The sequence below is a fragment of the Panicum hallii genome, chromosome 7 (genome assembly GCF_002211085.1).
Source record: "Panicum hallii strain FIL2 chromosome 7, PHallii_v3.1, whole genome shotgun sequence".
Classification (NCBI taxonomy): domain Eukaryota; kingdom Viridiplantae; phylum Streptophyta; class Magnoliopsida; order Poales; family Poaceae; genus Panicum; species Panicum hallii.
Window position 1 is genome coordinate 47,708,327 of NC_038048.1, and position 15,496 is coordinate 47,723,822.

Here is a 15,496-nt window from a genome sequence, read left to right on the forward strand (position 1 = left end):
CTGCGGCAGCTCGCCGTCAACTCAAACAGTGGCAGCACTGAAGGCGCGAGCGTCGAGGCGGCAAAGCCGGCGAGGACGCTGCAGCGGCGTGGGCGAGGTGGGGACGCGGAGGTGGGCGGCATGGCGCGGTGCCGACGGCGGTGCGCGGTCCCGTCGTGGGGCCAGCATGTCGCGCGTGCGCGAGTGAAAGCGAGCGCGGGTGGGGACGGTAGGGAGGGGCGTCGGCTTCCTTTATAAATGAGGTGAGGCGATTCGCGCGGCGGAAAAATATCTCGGCCGGCGCTGTGTGCGACGACCCTGATTTATGGCGAGGTGGAGCCTACCAACAGATGAATCACAACCTATATACTAAGTACTCAAGTTTAACCAGGAGACTAACACTTACCTTATTGGAGCGACAAAGTCACGAAGGAACGCACACCTTTAAGTGGCTAGTCCAGCACTCGCCCTTCTAGTCTTACCACAACTTATCTACCTTGCTCATAAGTGGATGGCATGGCAAAGGGGGGGTTCTATTTATAGGTCAAGGGAAGTCATGGTATTAGGACAAGTATCCCCTTTCTAGAGAATTCCAAAATATCCTAGCATTTTCAAAATTTTACTTATTACTAATTCTAGAGTATTCCTTGAAAATATCTCATTTTTGCTTAATGGAGAAGCAACTAGAGGGTTCACTTGAGAATATCCCACTTTTGCTTAATGGAGAAGGAACTAGAGTGTTACCTTGAAAATATCCCACTCTCTTACTTAATGGAGAAGGAACTAGAGTGTTGTTTTGCATTTCTTTCAATAGTGATGAAAACTGGGATGTTACAACATCGAACATATTTTTATGCGCAGGGTGCGGAGAAAATTTGTGAAAAAGTACAGAGGTCAAGGTGAATGGAAGGATGAATTGACTTTTAGAATGGACTTTCCGGTATGTTGGGTTGTTACCATTTTGTATATCTCATCTGGTGTTATGTATCTGCATACACAAATATTGTATACCTAGTTTATTCCTCCATTTGTGTTCGAGATAAGAAGCAGAAAATAATTGGTGTAGGTGATTTCATACACACCCTAACTGATTTCGGGAAGTGTATAACGGAGGACCTAAGAGCACGCACAAACCGTTCATAAATACGTTTACAATTATTCTGACGCATGAACTAATATATCAAGCTTTATTTTTTTGAAAATGATAGATGATGCAAATAAATAATAAAGTTCTACATGTGGATACGATTGATGCCGTGTCGGAGCAGCTGATAGGATTCATTATGAGGGAGATCCTAGATCCTAAAAGCGAGTTCTACCACGACGGTCCTATTAATAGAGTAGCATCTGCATCAACGTCGTGAGTGCTTAGAACTTGTAATCGTGGTATTTGTATATTTATAAATATTATTATATTTGGATAACTTAATCACATGATTATCAACGGCATTTAGTTATTTTCATACATTATTTTCACACGAACGCGAATAATGGACGTATGTAGTGTATAGCTCGGGTACACGTAGCAATTCTGCAAATATAAACAGTAATAAACAATTCAAATAAAACAAGATTTGTGAAAAAAAGGAGAAAACACTTAAGATCAACGGTACCTAAGGTGCCTTAGGCACCGGGTAAAATACCCGGTGTATAAAGCCGAGACTTTCGGTCTCGATTTCCTAGTAACGATTGAAGAACCGAGACCTATACCGGTTTTCAACCGGTAGCAAGGGCCTGTTTTCCGGTAGTGAGGCGTTAAAGCTTCTATGGCTACTGTAAGATCTACCCACCAAATTTCGTATTATGTGATTGATATCATGTGTAAGCTAAGGATCCTGTTTAGTCGCTAATTATGTTCATCAGCAGAAACAACGCACCAGACCAGCAGATATCTTCCGAGTCCCGAGACTGTTTTCCCGTAACTGGCAGAGAAAGAAAGATGGGTGAGGAAAGCAGGATCGATCACGGGATGGATCGGAGCAAAGCTAGCTACGTATAGTGCAAATCATCATCACGTGCCGTTGGACTTGCGCGCTATATATGACCTGGTAATCCATTATCCATCACGGTCGATCCTCCGTTCCCCTGCTGTCTCCATCATATCATTGTTCGGCAGGCTCAGAAAGCAAGCATGCATCTCGACCTAGCTAGCTAGCCTGGTGTTGTTGCGATCAAGCTCAGCTCGCAAGGTGTTTGACCCTGCCACAGCAAAAGCGATACATGAACAGTGTTGCTTGATCTGCTGTCGTCCATGCACCACTCAGCCTTGCACCTACGTATACCTCTCTCCTCTGATGTGACCACTGAATGAAGCTGCCCCATATTAAAAGGAAACCAACAAGAGTCACAGGTTGGATTCGATCGTGTCGAGCTAGCTGGCGCACTCTAAATTGATAGACGACAGGAAAAAAACAAACAAATAGAAATAGAAACGCGTGCCGTTTAATTATATAGAGTACATTCATTCAGTTGGGTCTGCTTTTTTGTTTTCATTTCCCGAGCTAGGGTAGCTACTATATTCGGCTCCATCCATAGCACTAGCAGCAGGGCACGCCCCTACCACTGCTTCAACAGTTTGCTTTCATTTCCAAGTAGTGTAGTACACATTGCAGGAAATTAGATTAAACAATAATAAATCTGCATGCATGCTAACAAAAAAAAGAGTAGCGCTGAATTATACTGCAACATATATCAACAGGTCAAATATATTATACCAGGGTGCTAGGAAAGATTTTGGCACCAGCATGCTTTATTTCGAACGAATACGACTCCCTCGTCAATCAAATTCGACGTACTGGAAATCAATAATAAATAGATAGCTCACATACAGTGTTTTTATTCGTCAATTCGCTCCACTCACTCAGTCAGGCCTTTCCTTGTGGGATAAAAAAAACATTTTTAATTTTTTCCTTTAAAGATTTTTGTTCCATGCGTTGGCATGCATGTGGCACCAAAATTTTATTGATAGTGGAGTACTATAAAGTCCCAATGTTCCAAACAGGGTATATATCTGTTCCTTGTATGCACAACCTTTTCCCTTTTGATGATGAAATGTTTCCACTACAGACTCATCCATGTTTAACAAATTTTGTTTCCTTCCTTCCTTTAATTAGGTTGACAGGTGCACGCCTCTGTAAGTATTCCATGGCCTTTCAAAGCTTAATCATCATGGCTCACATCATTTATTCTATTCTACAAAAAGAAAAAGTCAGCCAGGGAGCGCGATCGACCGCCTTCCTTCTTCAGCTACAGATAGATGTGAGCAGTCGTCTACCATGACTACTACAGTTAATAAGATGGAACACGAATGAAAAATAAAGGAGAAAAAGGCTTTGGTCGAGGCAGACATGGTACATCGCTCTCATAGACTCATGCATGTCGCAGGTCCACGCCTTTTGGCTGTGCTGTGCATGATGCAAATACCTTGGGCTTACCTGCTATGGGATCCGAGTGGAAAGAGACCAAATGCACGCAACTGTACGTACGTGTGGAAAACTGGAAATGGACACCTAGCAAAGTACAAACAGAGTAGCAATTCATGCGGGTGCTGAATTAGGAACCTGCAGGGAACTGGCCCGCGGCACTAGTAGATCGCCAAGGACGACGACTAAGCTAGTTAAATGCGAAAGAGACTTTTAGTTTGGTGTGCGGTGATGATACTTTGTTGGAATTAGATGGAGAGAATGAAAAAGGAGTCAATGCAAAGAGTAGTATACTACTAGCTTTCATAAACTTGTACCGTTTGTTGTAATTGGCATTTACACATATGCTGCGGCGGCTAAATTAGAAAGCCTAGATCCTCCACGTACTAGCTAGTAGTTTATATAACAAATTTATTTGTTGTTGCACCTGGTCGAGGTCTTCTTTTGAGAAAAGAAGAAACAATCAACGATATGTTTAGATATAGAAAATAATTTTTACACAAATGACTCTCTAAATGATGATTTAGAGATTTTAGAAAAGCTCTTGGATATGCTCTTAGGGCACGCACGTACGCATTGCCGTAGAGACTCAGAAAGAGAGGTCCAAAGTGCCATTATTGAAAAGCCTGGCTGGATTTTCAAATTTTAGTGGCGATGGATGGACATGGATGCATGCATGCACCAGATGGTGGTGCTCTCTCTCTCTCTCTCTCTCTCTCTCATTAAAGAAAAGACCATGCATGATCCACGTATAGAATCGATGGTAATTTGCTAGTATTAGATTATGCAATTGATCGAGCATATGCATGCTGCATATATATATCTTATCGATCTTATCGATGTATCATGTATGTACCACATCATTTTGTGCATTCAAAACTTTTGTTTTAGAGAGAGGTTGCATTGCATTGTAAGCTAGCAGTTTGCTGATTGGCGGCCTTACCAAGTGTTGCTCGCGCCTGTCGTTCCTTCGAAGTTGCATGTACTACGGCTGATGGAAAGGATATATAGATGCAAGTGGCATGCAAGTTGTTACGGGTAAAGAACGCGCGTATGGGCACGTGCAAATTCTATTCTGATACATACGTGGGAGTAGGTATAAATTTTATATATATATATAGCAAGTTTTTTCTACACTCGCGTGTAGCTACTCTCACCATCAGTATACCATCGGGCGTATGTTCACATACTCATTTATCACTTTGAATATGTTTATATATTTATTCTAAGATACTTCAAAGGATATATACGAAAAAATTAAAAAACATCCCTATTTTTAAATATATATTATTATACCTTAGTACTAGTATATAAAATTTAGTATGTCCACATACTCTATGTATGGTCACATACCCAATGTATATACCATTACAGATGGTGTAGTATGATCACATACACCTCGTACATACCTACCATTGGGTCAGATACGTCCTACATCATGAGATACATATATAGGAGTAGCTATAAACGCGCGTAAAATAGAGTTTTTCTATATATATATAAAATTCTTTCTACACTTTATGTATGTATGTATGTATGTATGTGATGTATGTGTGTGTGTATGATGCGTGCTCGCTCGATCGATGACTTTGCTGCTAGCAGATCGATCAGATGCATGGTACGTATATATACTGATGATGAATAATGAGTTTATTAGCTAGCTAGCTTAAAGCCAGCCGCCAACCCCACCACCGCACGCCCTGGACTGGCTCACCATGCATTATTCTCTCTCTCTCGCTCGGTCTCTCCCAGCTGCAAGCAATGCAAGGCGGCCGGTCTGTCTTTCTTGCTGCCTGCCTGCCTATATATACTGTCCACGCCCCCCTCGCTGGAGCTCGCCAACCTCCCCCCGTCCCCTCCGTTCCCATTCATCACCATCATCACCTCCTCCGATCCATCACTCGCCCGGACTTCCATCGCTTCGCCCGCATCTAATTAATGGGCGGCGGCGGGTCCGGCGATGATGTGGCCAGGCCGGTGGCGGCGATGGTGCTGGTGCAGGTCGTCTTCGCCGGCGTCAACATCTTCTACAAGCTCGCCGTGTCCAATGGCATGGACATGAGGGTGCTCGTCGCCTACCGCTACCTCTTCGCCTCCGCCTTCCTAGCGCCGCTCGCATATTTCATCGAGAGGTATATATATATATATAATCGATCGGTACGGTGCTATATATATATATTAGCTCCTCCATCCTATCCACTCCTCCCATCCTTGCATTGATTTATTAGCTCCAATTCGTCCTCTTCTATTCTTTTTCTCGCATGTTGTATTGACTGCTGGGCGTCTATCTATTGGTATCGGTATAGTAGTAAAAGAAAACTAATGACTGCCCGATCGTCGTTCTTCAGAGATTGTTTTGCTCAGGCTGCCGCAGTTTCTCCTTTCTTGATGTTGGGTATAGTATTCATGATGAACTTGCTTGCTTGGGTGCAATAATGTGTGGAATCAAAGGGAGCAAGGCATCTCTGATATGCAGCATGGTGGTGCCTTGATGCCACCCCCTTTTCTGTTTTAGTTTTGTTCCTGACAATTCATGAAATTTTTTTCCCAGGAGGAACCGAACCAAGTTGACGTGGAGAGTGGTGGTGCTGTCTTTCATCTGCGGCCTCACCGGGTGGGTTGCTTTGCTTGCTTCCTTCAGATCAGATCATTCATTTCCCCTGGCCCTGAGGATCGATCGGAAAAGTGTACTATTGCCTGCCGGAATTCAGGTGCGATGCGATATATAGGCAGACAGATGCCGGCCCGCTTTTGCACGTCGTCGTCCACTCATACAGGCAAGCAATTCAACAGGCAGCGCACGCATATATCATATATGCTAACTATATATATATATATAATTATACATCGTCAGTCAGAATATGTCACGAGGTGCTTGCGGAGCAACCAAACCACCACTCTTTTCCGGGGAAAGCAAAGCAGGTTGGCGGCCGGCATACTGGTACACCACATGATGATGCTCTCGCTTGCATATTAGTATAGCTTCTTGTTCGTTCTTGGCCTACCTGCAATCTCTCTGATGGGATGGCTGACCGCAGGCGAAATGTTCAGTCCAGTCAGGCTCCATGGATTCGGTTAGCTAGTGTCGTGGTTGACTCGTCCTCAGCTACTCGGATGTCTTGTTTTGTTTGCAGTCCCCAGGTTGCTGGGTGCGCGTCTCGCTTTCTTTGCTTCTGCTACTGCCAACTGCCATAGTGGTGCCATGCCATCGATGATCGATCCATCTGCGAGCTGCTCTGCTCGACGTGTGTAAAATAAAATAATCCTAGTTCAGGTTGCACATCTCTAGACGACTCGCTTTGTGTTTACTGCGAATGCGAGCTACCTGGCAACTACAAGCAAGGACCTATAATGGGCCAGCTGCCGTCTCGTGCCGAGTAGAGACAGTTTCAGTAATGACGCAATGCAATGCTCTGCTCTCAAGTCTGAATGCAATGCAGAGGCTCGCTGGCGCAGAACCTGTACATCTCCGGCATGAAGCTCACCTCCGCCACCTTCGCCTCCGCCACCACCAACCTCATCCCGGCCTTCACCTTCCTCCTCGCCCTCATCTTCCGCTACGAGCGCCTCGCCATCCGCAGCTGCTCCGGCCAGGCCAAGCTCGCCGGCACCTTCCTCGGCGTCGCCGGGGCCATGCTGCTCACCTTCTACAAGGGCGCCGACATCACGCCCTGGCACAGCCGCCGAGGCCCCCAGCATGCTGGGGCTGGGCTGCACCCGGCCGCCGCCGAGGCCGAGGCCACCAACCGCGTCATGGGCTCGCTGCTCTGCATCAGCAGCTGCTTCTTCTACGCGCTCTGGCTCATCCTCCAGGCCAAGCTCAGCAAAGAGTACCCCTTCCACTACTCCAGCACAGCCATCATGTGCGTCATGAGCACCCTGCAGTCCGTCGCCTTCGCGCTCTGCTACGACAGGGACGTCGCGCAGTGGCGCCTCCGCTTCGACGTCAGGCTCCTCTCCGTCGTCTACTCGGGCGTCCTCGCCTCGGGCGTCATGCTGGTGGTGCTCTCCTGGTGCGTGAAGCGGCGCGGCCCTCTCTTCGCCTCCGTCTTCAACCCGCTGATGCTGCTGGTGGTGGCCGTGCTCAGCTCGCTGCTCCTCGGCGAGAAGCTGCACCTCGGCAGCGCGCTCGGCGCGGTGCTCATCGTCATGGGGCTCTACGCCGTGCTCTGGGGCAAGGGACGCGAGACCAAGGACGCCGAGGTGGCCAAGGTCGGCGAGCTGCCCACCACCTGCATAACCCATCCAGACCATCAGCAGTCGGAGGAGGACAGGTGGAAGCAGCAGGACCACCAGCAGCAGCAGCGATCGACGAGGAGATGAACTGTGTTGCCTTAATATATAATTAGGTAGTATCGTTACGTTAAGCCTGAATTCCATCCATCTGTCGTCTCAACTCTGAACACGCAAGACGTTGGACGAGGAGATGTGTTCGTCGTAGATCGAAGCGGCCTAGCTAGCTGCCGGATAGTATAGAATTATTACTCAATTGGCAATGGCAAGATGTCAGATAGATAGATAGATAGATGTCTATTCTATTCACAATCGCAATGAATTGATTTTCTGTGGCATGCATGATCTGCTGATTCAGTCGGAGAACAGAGATGGAATTAATTAGGGGTGGTAACGGATCTGCTGCTCTTCGCAGTCCAACTTGACCTTTTAGCTTAAAATGAATAAGATTAGAGTCCGCCACTTTTAGCATCCGATTCTTAGGTTATCTTCTGCCGCCTATAGATGGAATGAATTTTCATTTTGTTCCGAGGGAGGGAAGGAGCTGTCATCGGGCCCGAGAGTAGGCTGACATGCTTTTCGGCCCATTAGAGGACAGGCTTCATCAATATTGTAACTTGGGTTGGGGGCCTGCCTGTCTAGCATTTCATTCATTCTGACCCAGCATGCATGCTGCGTTGCTGGTGATCTAATTTAATTTGATTTTCTAGTACGTACATCAATCATTGTTGTCGTCGCACCTACTCCAGATTATATTTCTCAGATCAATTTGGTATATATATAAATAAACTGCATGCTCAGCTGGTGCCAACTAATGCAAGCAGAGCCGGTTCCCTCCTCTCAAGATTATCCGCAAACCAAATTCAACTGCTTCGTTGCTTGTTTATCCGGAAGACTACATGCTGGGTTTGTGCTTGTCAGGAGCTAGCTGTGCGATCTTGAAACACGGGCGATAAGGATAAACCTGTCATTTTCATTCTCACTCGAACTGACAGCAATGTTTGATCCAAATAAACGTTAAACTTTAGTGTCATTTTCATACTCAAAAGCATGCATTCCCTTCGTTAAAACTATTCACGCAAGTGCGTACCCACTGTTAGCCATATATATATAGCCCCTAGCTAGCTAGGAGGCGATGAAACATAATATTTGGAAGGAAAAAAGGGAGAAATAATGAGGATCAGGTTTTAATTATCTGGTAAAATAGGATAAAAATGTTAGTGTTGCTCTCTTGCGTGGAACATTATTAATTAATTCAAAAGTGTGCCCGCATCTCATTCTACTGAAATCAACTAATAGGTAATAAAAATGTACGTGCGTTGCTTTTGCCCGGCCGAACTAAAGTAATACAATTTAAATAAACACTATCAGTAGTGTACACAAACATAAACTAGCATCGGATACTATATAGTATATTGTAAATACTACTACACGCAAGAGGTGTATCTCATGATGTAGAACGTATCACATATGGTCTAGTATGATCATATAAACTAGTATCGTTGGGTCAGATACACCCTACATCATAAGATACATATGTAGGAGTAGCTACAAACGCGTGTAGAATGGATTTTATATATATATGATGAGTTTTATCTACACTCGCGTGTAGCTACTCTCACCATCAGTATACTATCGTGCGTATGTTCACATACTCATTTATCACTTTGAGTATGTTTATATACTTATTCTAAGATACGTCAAAGAGATATATACGAAAAATTTCAAAAGCATCCCTATTTTTTAAATATATATTATTATACTTTAGTACCAGTATATAAAATTGAGTATGTTCACATACTCAATGTATGGTCACATACCTAATGTATATACCATTACAAATGATCTAGTATGATCATATACACCTCGTACATGCCTTCCATTGGGTCAGATACGTCCTACATCATGAGATACACATGTAGAAGTAACTATAAGCACGTGTGTAAAATAGATTATATATATATATATAACTGCTGGTCTTAACACCATCGAACTAATAAAAAAGGTGATATATGATGTCCTTTCGTTTTGCATTTAAGTAAGTGATTATATTATGCGGTGTTGACCATATGATTATTGACCATCGTACGTTAAGCATGTGCGACTGGAATAGAAAATATCTGCCAAAGATATTATCGTTATGCATCTTTTTCCTTGCATGGTGGATCGATCATCGATGTGTAAAAAGGTTCCCTTTGTGGCATTGTAATGTCTTTTGCTTTCTTATCCTCGATCTATGTAGCCCTTTTAATCTGATGGATACACACACTCAGGCACTCAGCTACTGCTGGCATAGCCGTTTTTGTCAGGCAGGCACACCTTTTCTGCTATGTTCCTGTGATGCATTTGCCCTTCGGCAGAGCCATGAAATGTTTTAGGCTGCTTGCCTTGCTTGCCACAATTCCTCGTGGCTATCATCCCTGTCTCCTTCCTGCATCACACTGTTGCCCAGCAGAGCTACTACAGAGGCTAGTAAAACGTGGAGGAAGTAAAAACCGAGTGTATATATGTGAATACTAATTTATGCTAGTTATCTTCCTATTTGGGAGAATGAGGCGGCATGGGCCCTGAAGCACCTCTGTTTCAGTCACAAGTCAGGAATTGCATCCCCCGCTGAAAAATATCAGGATTCATAATCACAAGGTGGATTGCTGTCACTTGTCATGAGCTAACAACATTCCAACCATTGAAATCATGATCTCCCATTAAGGACGCAATTGGGTTCACAATAGTATTTTTTATCAGCTAATTAATTACGATGGTATGCCATTCTAATTCATTTCTCCTCCCAAATCATTTATGCGGAATGTCACGCTAGTTCATCTTATCAACCTTTTGATCGATCCAATGACCCAAAATATATATAACTTTCATTCCTATCTCCGATCCTCTCGGAACCAAATGATACCCCTTCACGAACACGAATGACGAATGAAGTCCTGAATTCATTGCTTAAAGCTCACTCTCTCTTTCCATTGGCAAGCAATAATTTCTGAATTTCACCGTTTTTACCTTCGGAATTCTGGATGGACCGGTAGGACAAACTGCCAAAGCCGTTGTCACGGTCTCATCATGAGTAACATGATTTCATTCAATCCAAGTAGTGGAGTCAGAGTTTCAGGGCAGATTGAGAGATGCGGTTGGGCTGTTGGGGTTCAGTAGGGCACACGGGCAGGCAGGATTCATGTGCTTGGGCAGCCATGGGCTCCCTTCCAGATATTTATCGGATCGACATCCCTCTCCCTGCTGTGCAAGTGCGACGGATTCTGCTCTGCAAAGTGCATGGAACACTTCACTGGAAAGCGGATTCTCTTTTGTTTTCTGTCGCGGCCGTATCGTATTGCTCCGCTTGCTGCTCTTGCCATAAAAGTCATACAAATGCAAATGCAAATGCAAATCCTCTTTTTTGTATCAAGAAGATTACCATACACACCCGATGTCATCCTCACACTCGTAGCAGCCCCTGTATGCTGAGAGTCATACATGCACCCCTGCAATTACTCATCGCATACTCGTACAGTGATGGATCAGCTGCTTTCCCCACTTTAGTCAGGGAGTACGTTGCTTCAGAATACGTGAAGTTTCTTTCCTCTCCGTAACGATGATAGTTCAAGGCTGTAACTTCTCCTCAATCTAAAAAAAACGATGATAGTCTGGTCTTATCAAGCTAAGTGGAGTATTTCTATGCCATATAGTTGTATTAACGTAAGGAATTCAAAATGAAAATGGAACCCTTGTTAGACAAAGAAATTGGGGATTAGACTGAATTAAAGAAGGGTAAAAGTGATCTCTCTGAAACCGGAAACCAAACTGAAAGGAGAGCAGGAAAAAAGTGGGCGGAGGACAAAGGGCAGTTTCTCCAACGTGGCGGGGCCCCTCCTCTTTCTTCACACGATTTTGTCCTCACCTCACCCATCTCTTCTTCCTCATCTGCTCGCCCCTCCCCTCCCTTTAAATCCGATCGACAGACAGCTCCTGCTGGCATCCTACTCGCGTTGCCCACCCACCATCACGCGCATCCCCAAGGCCCCAACTACTAATAAAGCCCATCGTTACCATACGCGCATGCGCAGAGAGATAGATCAACTTCCCTTCTCGCGACCCAGCAATTGCAAGTGTTCTTCCTCCTCGTTTCCGGTTCAAAGACTGCATCTTTTGAGGTTTCTTGTCTGGAGAGCAGCCGGATCTTTTCCAGGAGGTTTCGATTTGCGCCGTTGCCCACTGGCCGCTCGATTTGCGTGTCGGTGGTAAGAAAACTCTCTCACACCCTTGCACTAAACCTTCGATTTTACGTCTAGATTATCCGCTGGCCGCAGGAAAGGCTGGACGAATTCCAGTCCTTAAGGCTCAGTTGGTCTTCCGCACACCTTGCTTTCCCCCCTACGGTGCTGATTGCTGGATTGACACTTTGTTCCCTGCGTTTCGTTGCTTGATTTGGCCAAAGGTGTCTCCTTTACCAGATACTATGTAGGCAGAAAAAGCATTTTTTTTATTCAACATTCCTCAGACTCCAGCAAGGTCCTCACTTATCTGTGTCATAAACATATGCGTACTAACACGAGGCCTATATAACATACTGCTTAATCCACAGCTTGAAAATTAAGGCTTGGAACCAAATAAAAAAAAGGTTAATTTTGCTGACCGTGGTTGTTTTCTATAACAAGGTCTAATAAAAGTGTTCTGTTGGCCTTTCCCATCGGAGAGGTTGTGCCCTCAAATCCCAATGGTGATCTTTGTATGAAGTACACGACAAGAACAACTAATTATAAGATAGTCCAACGACCATAGGCAAACTTCTAGATTATTCAAGTTGGTATGGAATACTCTAGAGTCAGATATCACATGATTGTTTTTTTAAGGAATACATCACATGATTGATGGTGACGCTCTCCAATTTCACTGAGTTATCACTGAATCTAAGGGCAGGATATGTAATACATGCCAATAGTTATGAAGGTGGTGGCTTTGACTTTTTGATTGCCTCTGCACGTCCCCACCATATTCTCTCTCTCTCTCTCTCTGCCATATCGTGATACATCAAGAAATTTTACCACCAAATAGGAAAGAACGTAAGGGAATGTATAACCTATGCTCTTTCGTGCAGTGTAGTGTTCACAACACTACTTGTGTGCTTATTTTAGGAGATTGTGATAAACATGCTACTTGTGAGTTTCAACTTGTGCATTTCTTTTTGTGGGCATTAAGTGTCTCTTGTTATTTCAGACGTGCCCATTATCTGGAGATGCCTTTTCGGAGTATGGTTCGTGATTTAAGAGAAAGCTTTGGTAACATATCGAGGCGTAAGTTTGAGGTGAGAATTTATCACAGAGGGAAGTCTCTTGGATCTTCAAGTGACCTGCAAGACGGGCCTATGGTAATTCAGCAAAGCAGATGGGCTAGCCTTCCTCCTGAGTTACTCCGCGATGTGATGAAAAGGTTGGAGGAAGATGAGAGTAGTTGGCCATCCCGCAAGGATGTTGTTTCTTGTGCCTCTGTTTGTACAACCTGGAGGGATGTGTGTAAGGATATAGTGAGAAGTCCAGAAATTTGCGCAAAGCTCACATTTCCAGTATCTCTTAAGCAGGTAATGAGTAGCTTCAGTATCTCTGAATGCACATTGCCTTTCATAAAATTCTGTCATATATCCTAATATTATTAAGGCCTTAGCTATAGTTATTCAAATTTATTGTTTAATTAACAAGGAAACTTTGAATTAAGCTTTTTTATTTAAGTTTGCATCTATAATTTGATAATAGTTTTGAGATATGTTGTTTCATATGTAATTTGCTTCTTTGGTTTTTTCTTGCTCAGCCTGGACCACGAGATGGAGTGATCCAATGTTTCATAAAAAGGGACAAATCAAAACTGACGTACCGTCTCTACTTGTGCCTTAGCTCTGGTAAGTGTCAAGCTTTTGTCTTCATGTTAGAAAATCGAAGTCAACAGTCTTTTGTTTGTTTGTTGAAACTCCTGTCCGTACCATCAATTTTCGATTTTGTGCTTGAAGGAGAACCATGGGTCATTTTCAGTATGTTGGAAAATTTCCTCTACACATTTGTCTGTTCTGAACCGGAAATTCAGGGGGGTGATTAGAATTGATTAGAAGCAGAGTAAAGCATCTAAATTAATGTTTCAGTAGTTATCCAAAAATCAATCAATCAATCAATGAATAGTATAATAGAATTAGACTTCTTTCACTTTCTGCATTAGTCATGTTGGGACTATTGTTGTTGTGCCTTCCACAGTTCCACTTATGGATTCCGGAATGATGTGGTTCATCTGAACACAGTTTGGTATTTCGGATGACCAAATCGTAATGCTTCACCTCTTCATTGGTGCTGTTCCAGCTTGGCCAAACTCCCTGGATCAACTATTCATGCATATCTTTTCCATTCCCGCATCTAGTACACGGGCCTGCTATTACTCCTTGTTTTCTTTCAGCTAAAAGTTATGCTGCTCCAGTCAATTAGATGCAAAATGATCTAAGAGTTCTACTTGCGGTTGCTTGTATCTGCTTTCATTCTCAGTGACAATAGTGTAAAAAACATATTCGGTGGAAAGATTTTAAGTTACATTCTGATACTATATGAAGAACAAAATAGAATGGTTCATCAGATGCTACTAGGCAACACACTGATAATTTCTGCTGGATCTTGTAGCTGTGCTTGATGAGAACGGGAAGTTCCTGCTAGCTGCCAGGAGGAGCCGGAGGACTACGCACACCGACTATGCCATTTCTATGGATTCAAAAAATTTCTCGCGATCGAGTGCTGGATACATTGGGAAGTTGAGGTGAATTTTCCTTAGAAATAATCTATGTCATTTGGATGAATTTGGTCGCCGATTCAAACCTGACATAAATTATGGCGTCGCAGGTCAAATTTCCTTGGAACCAAATTCGTCATTTATGACACACAGCCTCCATTCAACGCGGGGAGACTTTGCTCACAGGAACGGCCCCCTAGCCGTCGGTTGTCTTCCAGGAAAGTGTCACCAAAAGTTCCAGTGGGTAGCTACCCCATTGGACAGGTGAACTATGAGCTGAATGTGCTCGGCACCCGGGGGCCAAGGCGGATGCAATGCACTATGCATTCCATCCCAGAGTCAGCAGTAGAGCCTGGCGGTGTTGTGCCTGGGCAACCGAAAGAGCTCCTTCCGAGGTTATTCGACGAGTCCTTCCGCAGCACAGCAACTTCCTTCTCCAAATACTCCATCGCAGATAGCTCCATGGACTTGAGCAGTTGTCGGTACTCCGAGTGTGGTGGAGGAAACCCGCAGGGTGGCGACGCTGCAGACAAGGAGAGGCCCCTGGTTCTGCGCAATAAGGCGCCAAGGTGGCACGAGCAGCTGCAATGCTGGTGCCTCAACTTCCGTGGGCGTGTGACGGTGGCATCAGTCAAGAACTTGCAGCTGATAGCTTCTGTGCCACCGGCAGCTTCAGCAGGGGCTTCGGCGCAGCCCCAGGCGTCGGTTCCGTCCTCGACGTCAAGCCATGACACGGTGATCTTGCAATTCGGCAAAGTTGCAAGGGATATATTCACCATGGACTACCGGTACCCGCTGTCGGCTTTCCAGGCCTTCGCCATATGTTTGACCAGCTTTGACACGAAGCTGGCCTGCGAATAATAGATGAGATGGGTTGGTAGGAAGGGTAGCATAGCAGGTAGCAGTGAGAGTGTCTGTTTACTGTCTGTATGTGATAAGCAGGGCATTCAGGTGTGCTTGTACAGAACAGCTATAGTAGCTGTTGATTCGAGTCTTGTTCTGTGAGGTGTGCTTCTGAAACCTGAAAATGGCTTGAAAAAAGTGGAAAATGTTGTGTGAGGGAAGCAATATGAGCAGAGATGTTCATTTCAGTCGTG

At 44.5% G+C, this 15,496-nt stretch overlaps 2 protein-coding genes across 3 annotated transcripts; both read left to right on the forward strand.

The window, feature by feature from the left end:
* Nucleotides 1-5,256: 5,256 nt before the first annotated feature.
* On the forward strand, nt 5,257-7,768 carry LOC112899101 (WAT1-related protein At1g25270-like). Its single transcript, XM_025967436.1, has 3 exons — nt 5,257-5,533; nt 5,953-6,015; nt 6,842-7,768. The coding sequence occupies exons 1-3, from the start codon at nt 5,340-5,342 to the stop codon at nt 7,722-7,724; spliced, it is 1,140 nt and encodes a 379-aa protein (XP_025823221.1). The 5' UTR covers nt 5,257-5,339; the 3' UTR covers nt 7,725-7,768.
* Nucleotides 7,769-11,591: 3,823 nt separating this feature from the next.
* Nucleotides 11,592-15,492, forward strand: LOC112899099 (tubby-like F-box protein 7). 2 transcript variants are annotated; one of them, XM_025967433.1, is made up of 6 exons: nt 11,592-11,881; nt 11,951-12,078; nt 12,858-13,218; nt 13,446-13,533; nt 14,294-14,426; nt 14,510-15,492. In XM_025967433.1, exons 3-6 carry the CDS (start codon nt 12,877-12,879, stop codon nt 15,258-15,260), a joined length of 1,314 nt encoding a protein of 437 aa, XP_025823218.1. In that variant the 5' UTR covers nt 11,592-11,881; nt 11,951-12,078; nt 12,858-12,876; the 3' UTR covers nt 15,261-15,492. The 2 variants fall into 2 exon arrangements, with proteins under 2 accessions (XP_025823218.1, XP_025823217.1); XM_025967432.1 differs by lacking the exon at nt 11,951-12,078 and having other exon boundaries at nt 11,593-11,881.
* The last annotated feature ends 4 nt before the right edge of the window (nt 15,493-15,496 follow it).

Bases quoted from the DNA above. Each gene is read 5' to 3' on its own strand.
- LOC112899099 (XM_025967433.1), top strand. From the start codon at position 12,877: ATGCCTTTTCGGAGTATGGTTCGTGATTTAAGAGAAAGCTTTGGTAAC. The intron at 13,219-13,445 runs GTAATGAGTAGC...TTTCTTGCTCAG, and splicing joins TTCCAGTATCTCTTAAGCAG to CCTGGACCACGAGATGGAGT. The intron at 14,427-14,509 runs GTGAATTTTCCT...ATGGCGTCGCAG, and splicing joins GGATACATTGGGAAGTTGAG to GTCAAATTTCCTTGGAACCA.
- LOC112899101 (XM_025967436.1), top strand. From the start codon at position 5,340: ATGGGCGGCGGCGGGTCCGGCGATGATGTGGCCAGGCCGGTGGCGGCG. The intron at 5,534-5,952 runs GTATATATATAT...TTTTTTTCCCAG, and splicing joins CTCGCATATTTCATCGAGAG to GAGGAACCGAACCAAGTTGA. The intron at 6,016-6,841 runs GTGGGTTGCTTT...AATGCAATGCAG, and splicing joins TTCATCTGCGGCCTCACCGG to AGGCTCGCTGGCGCAGAACC.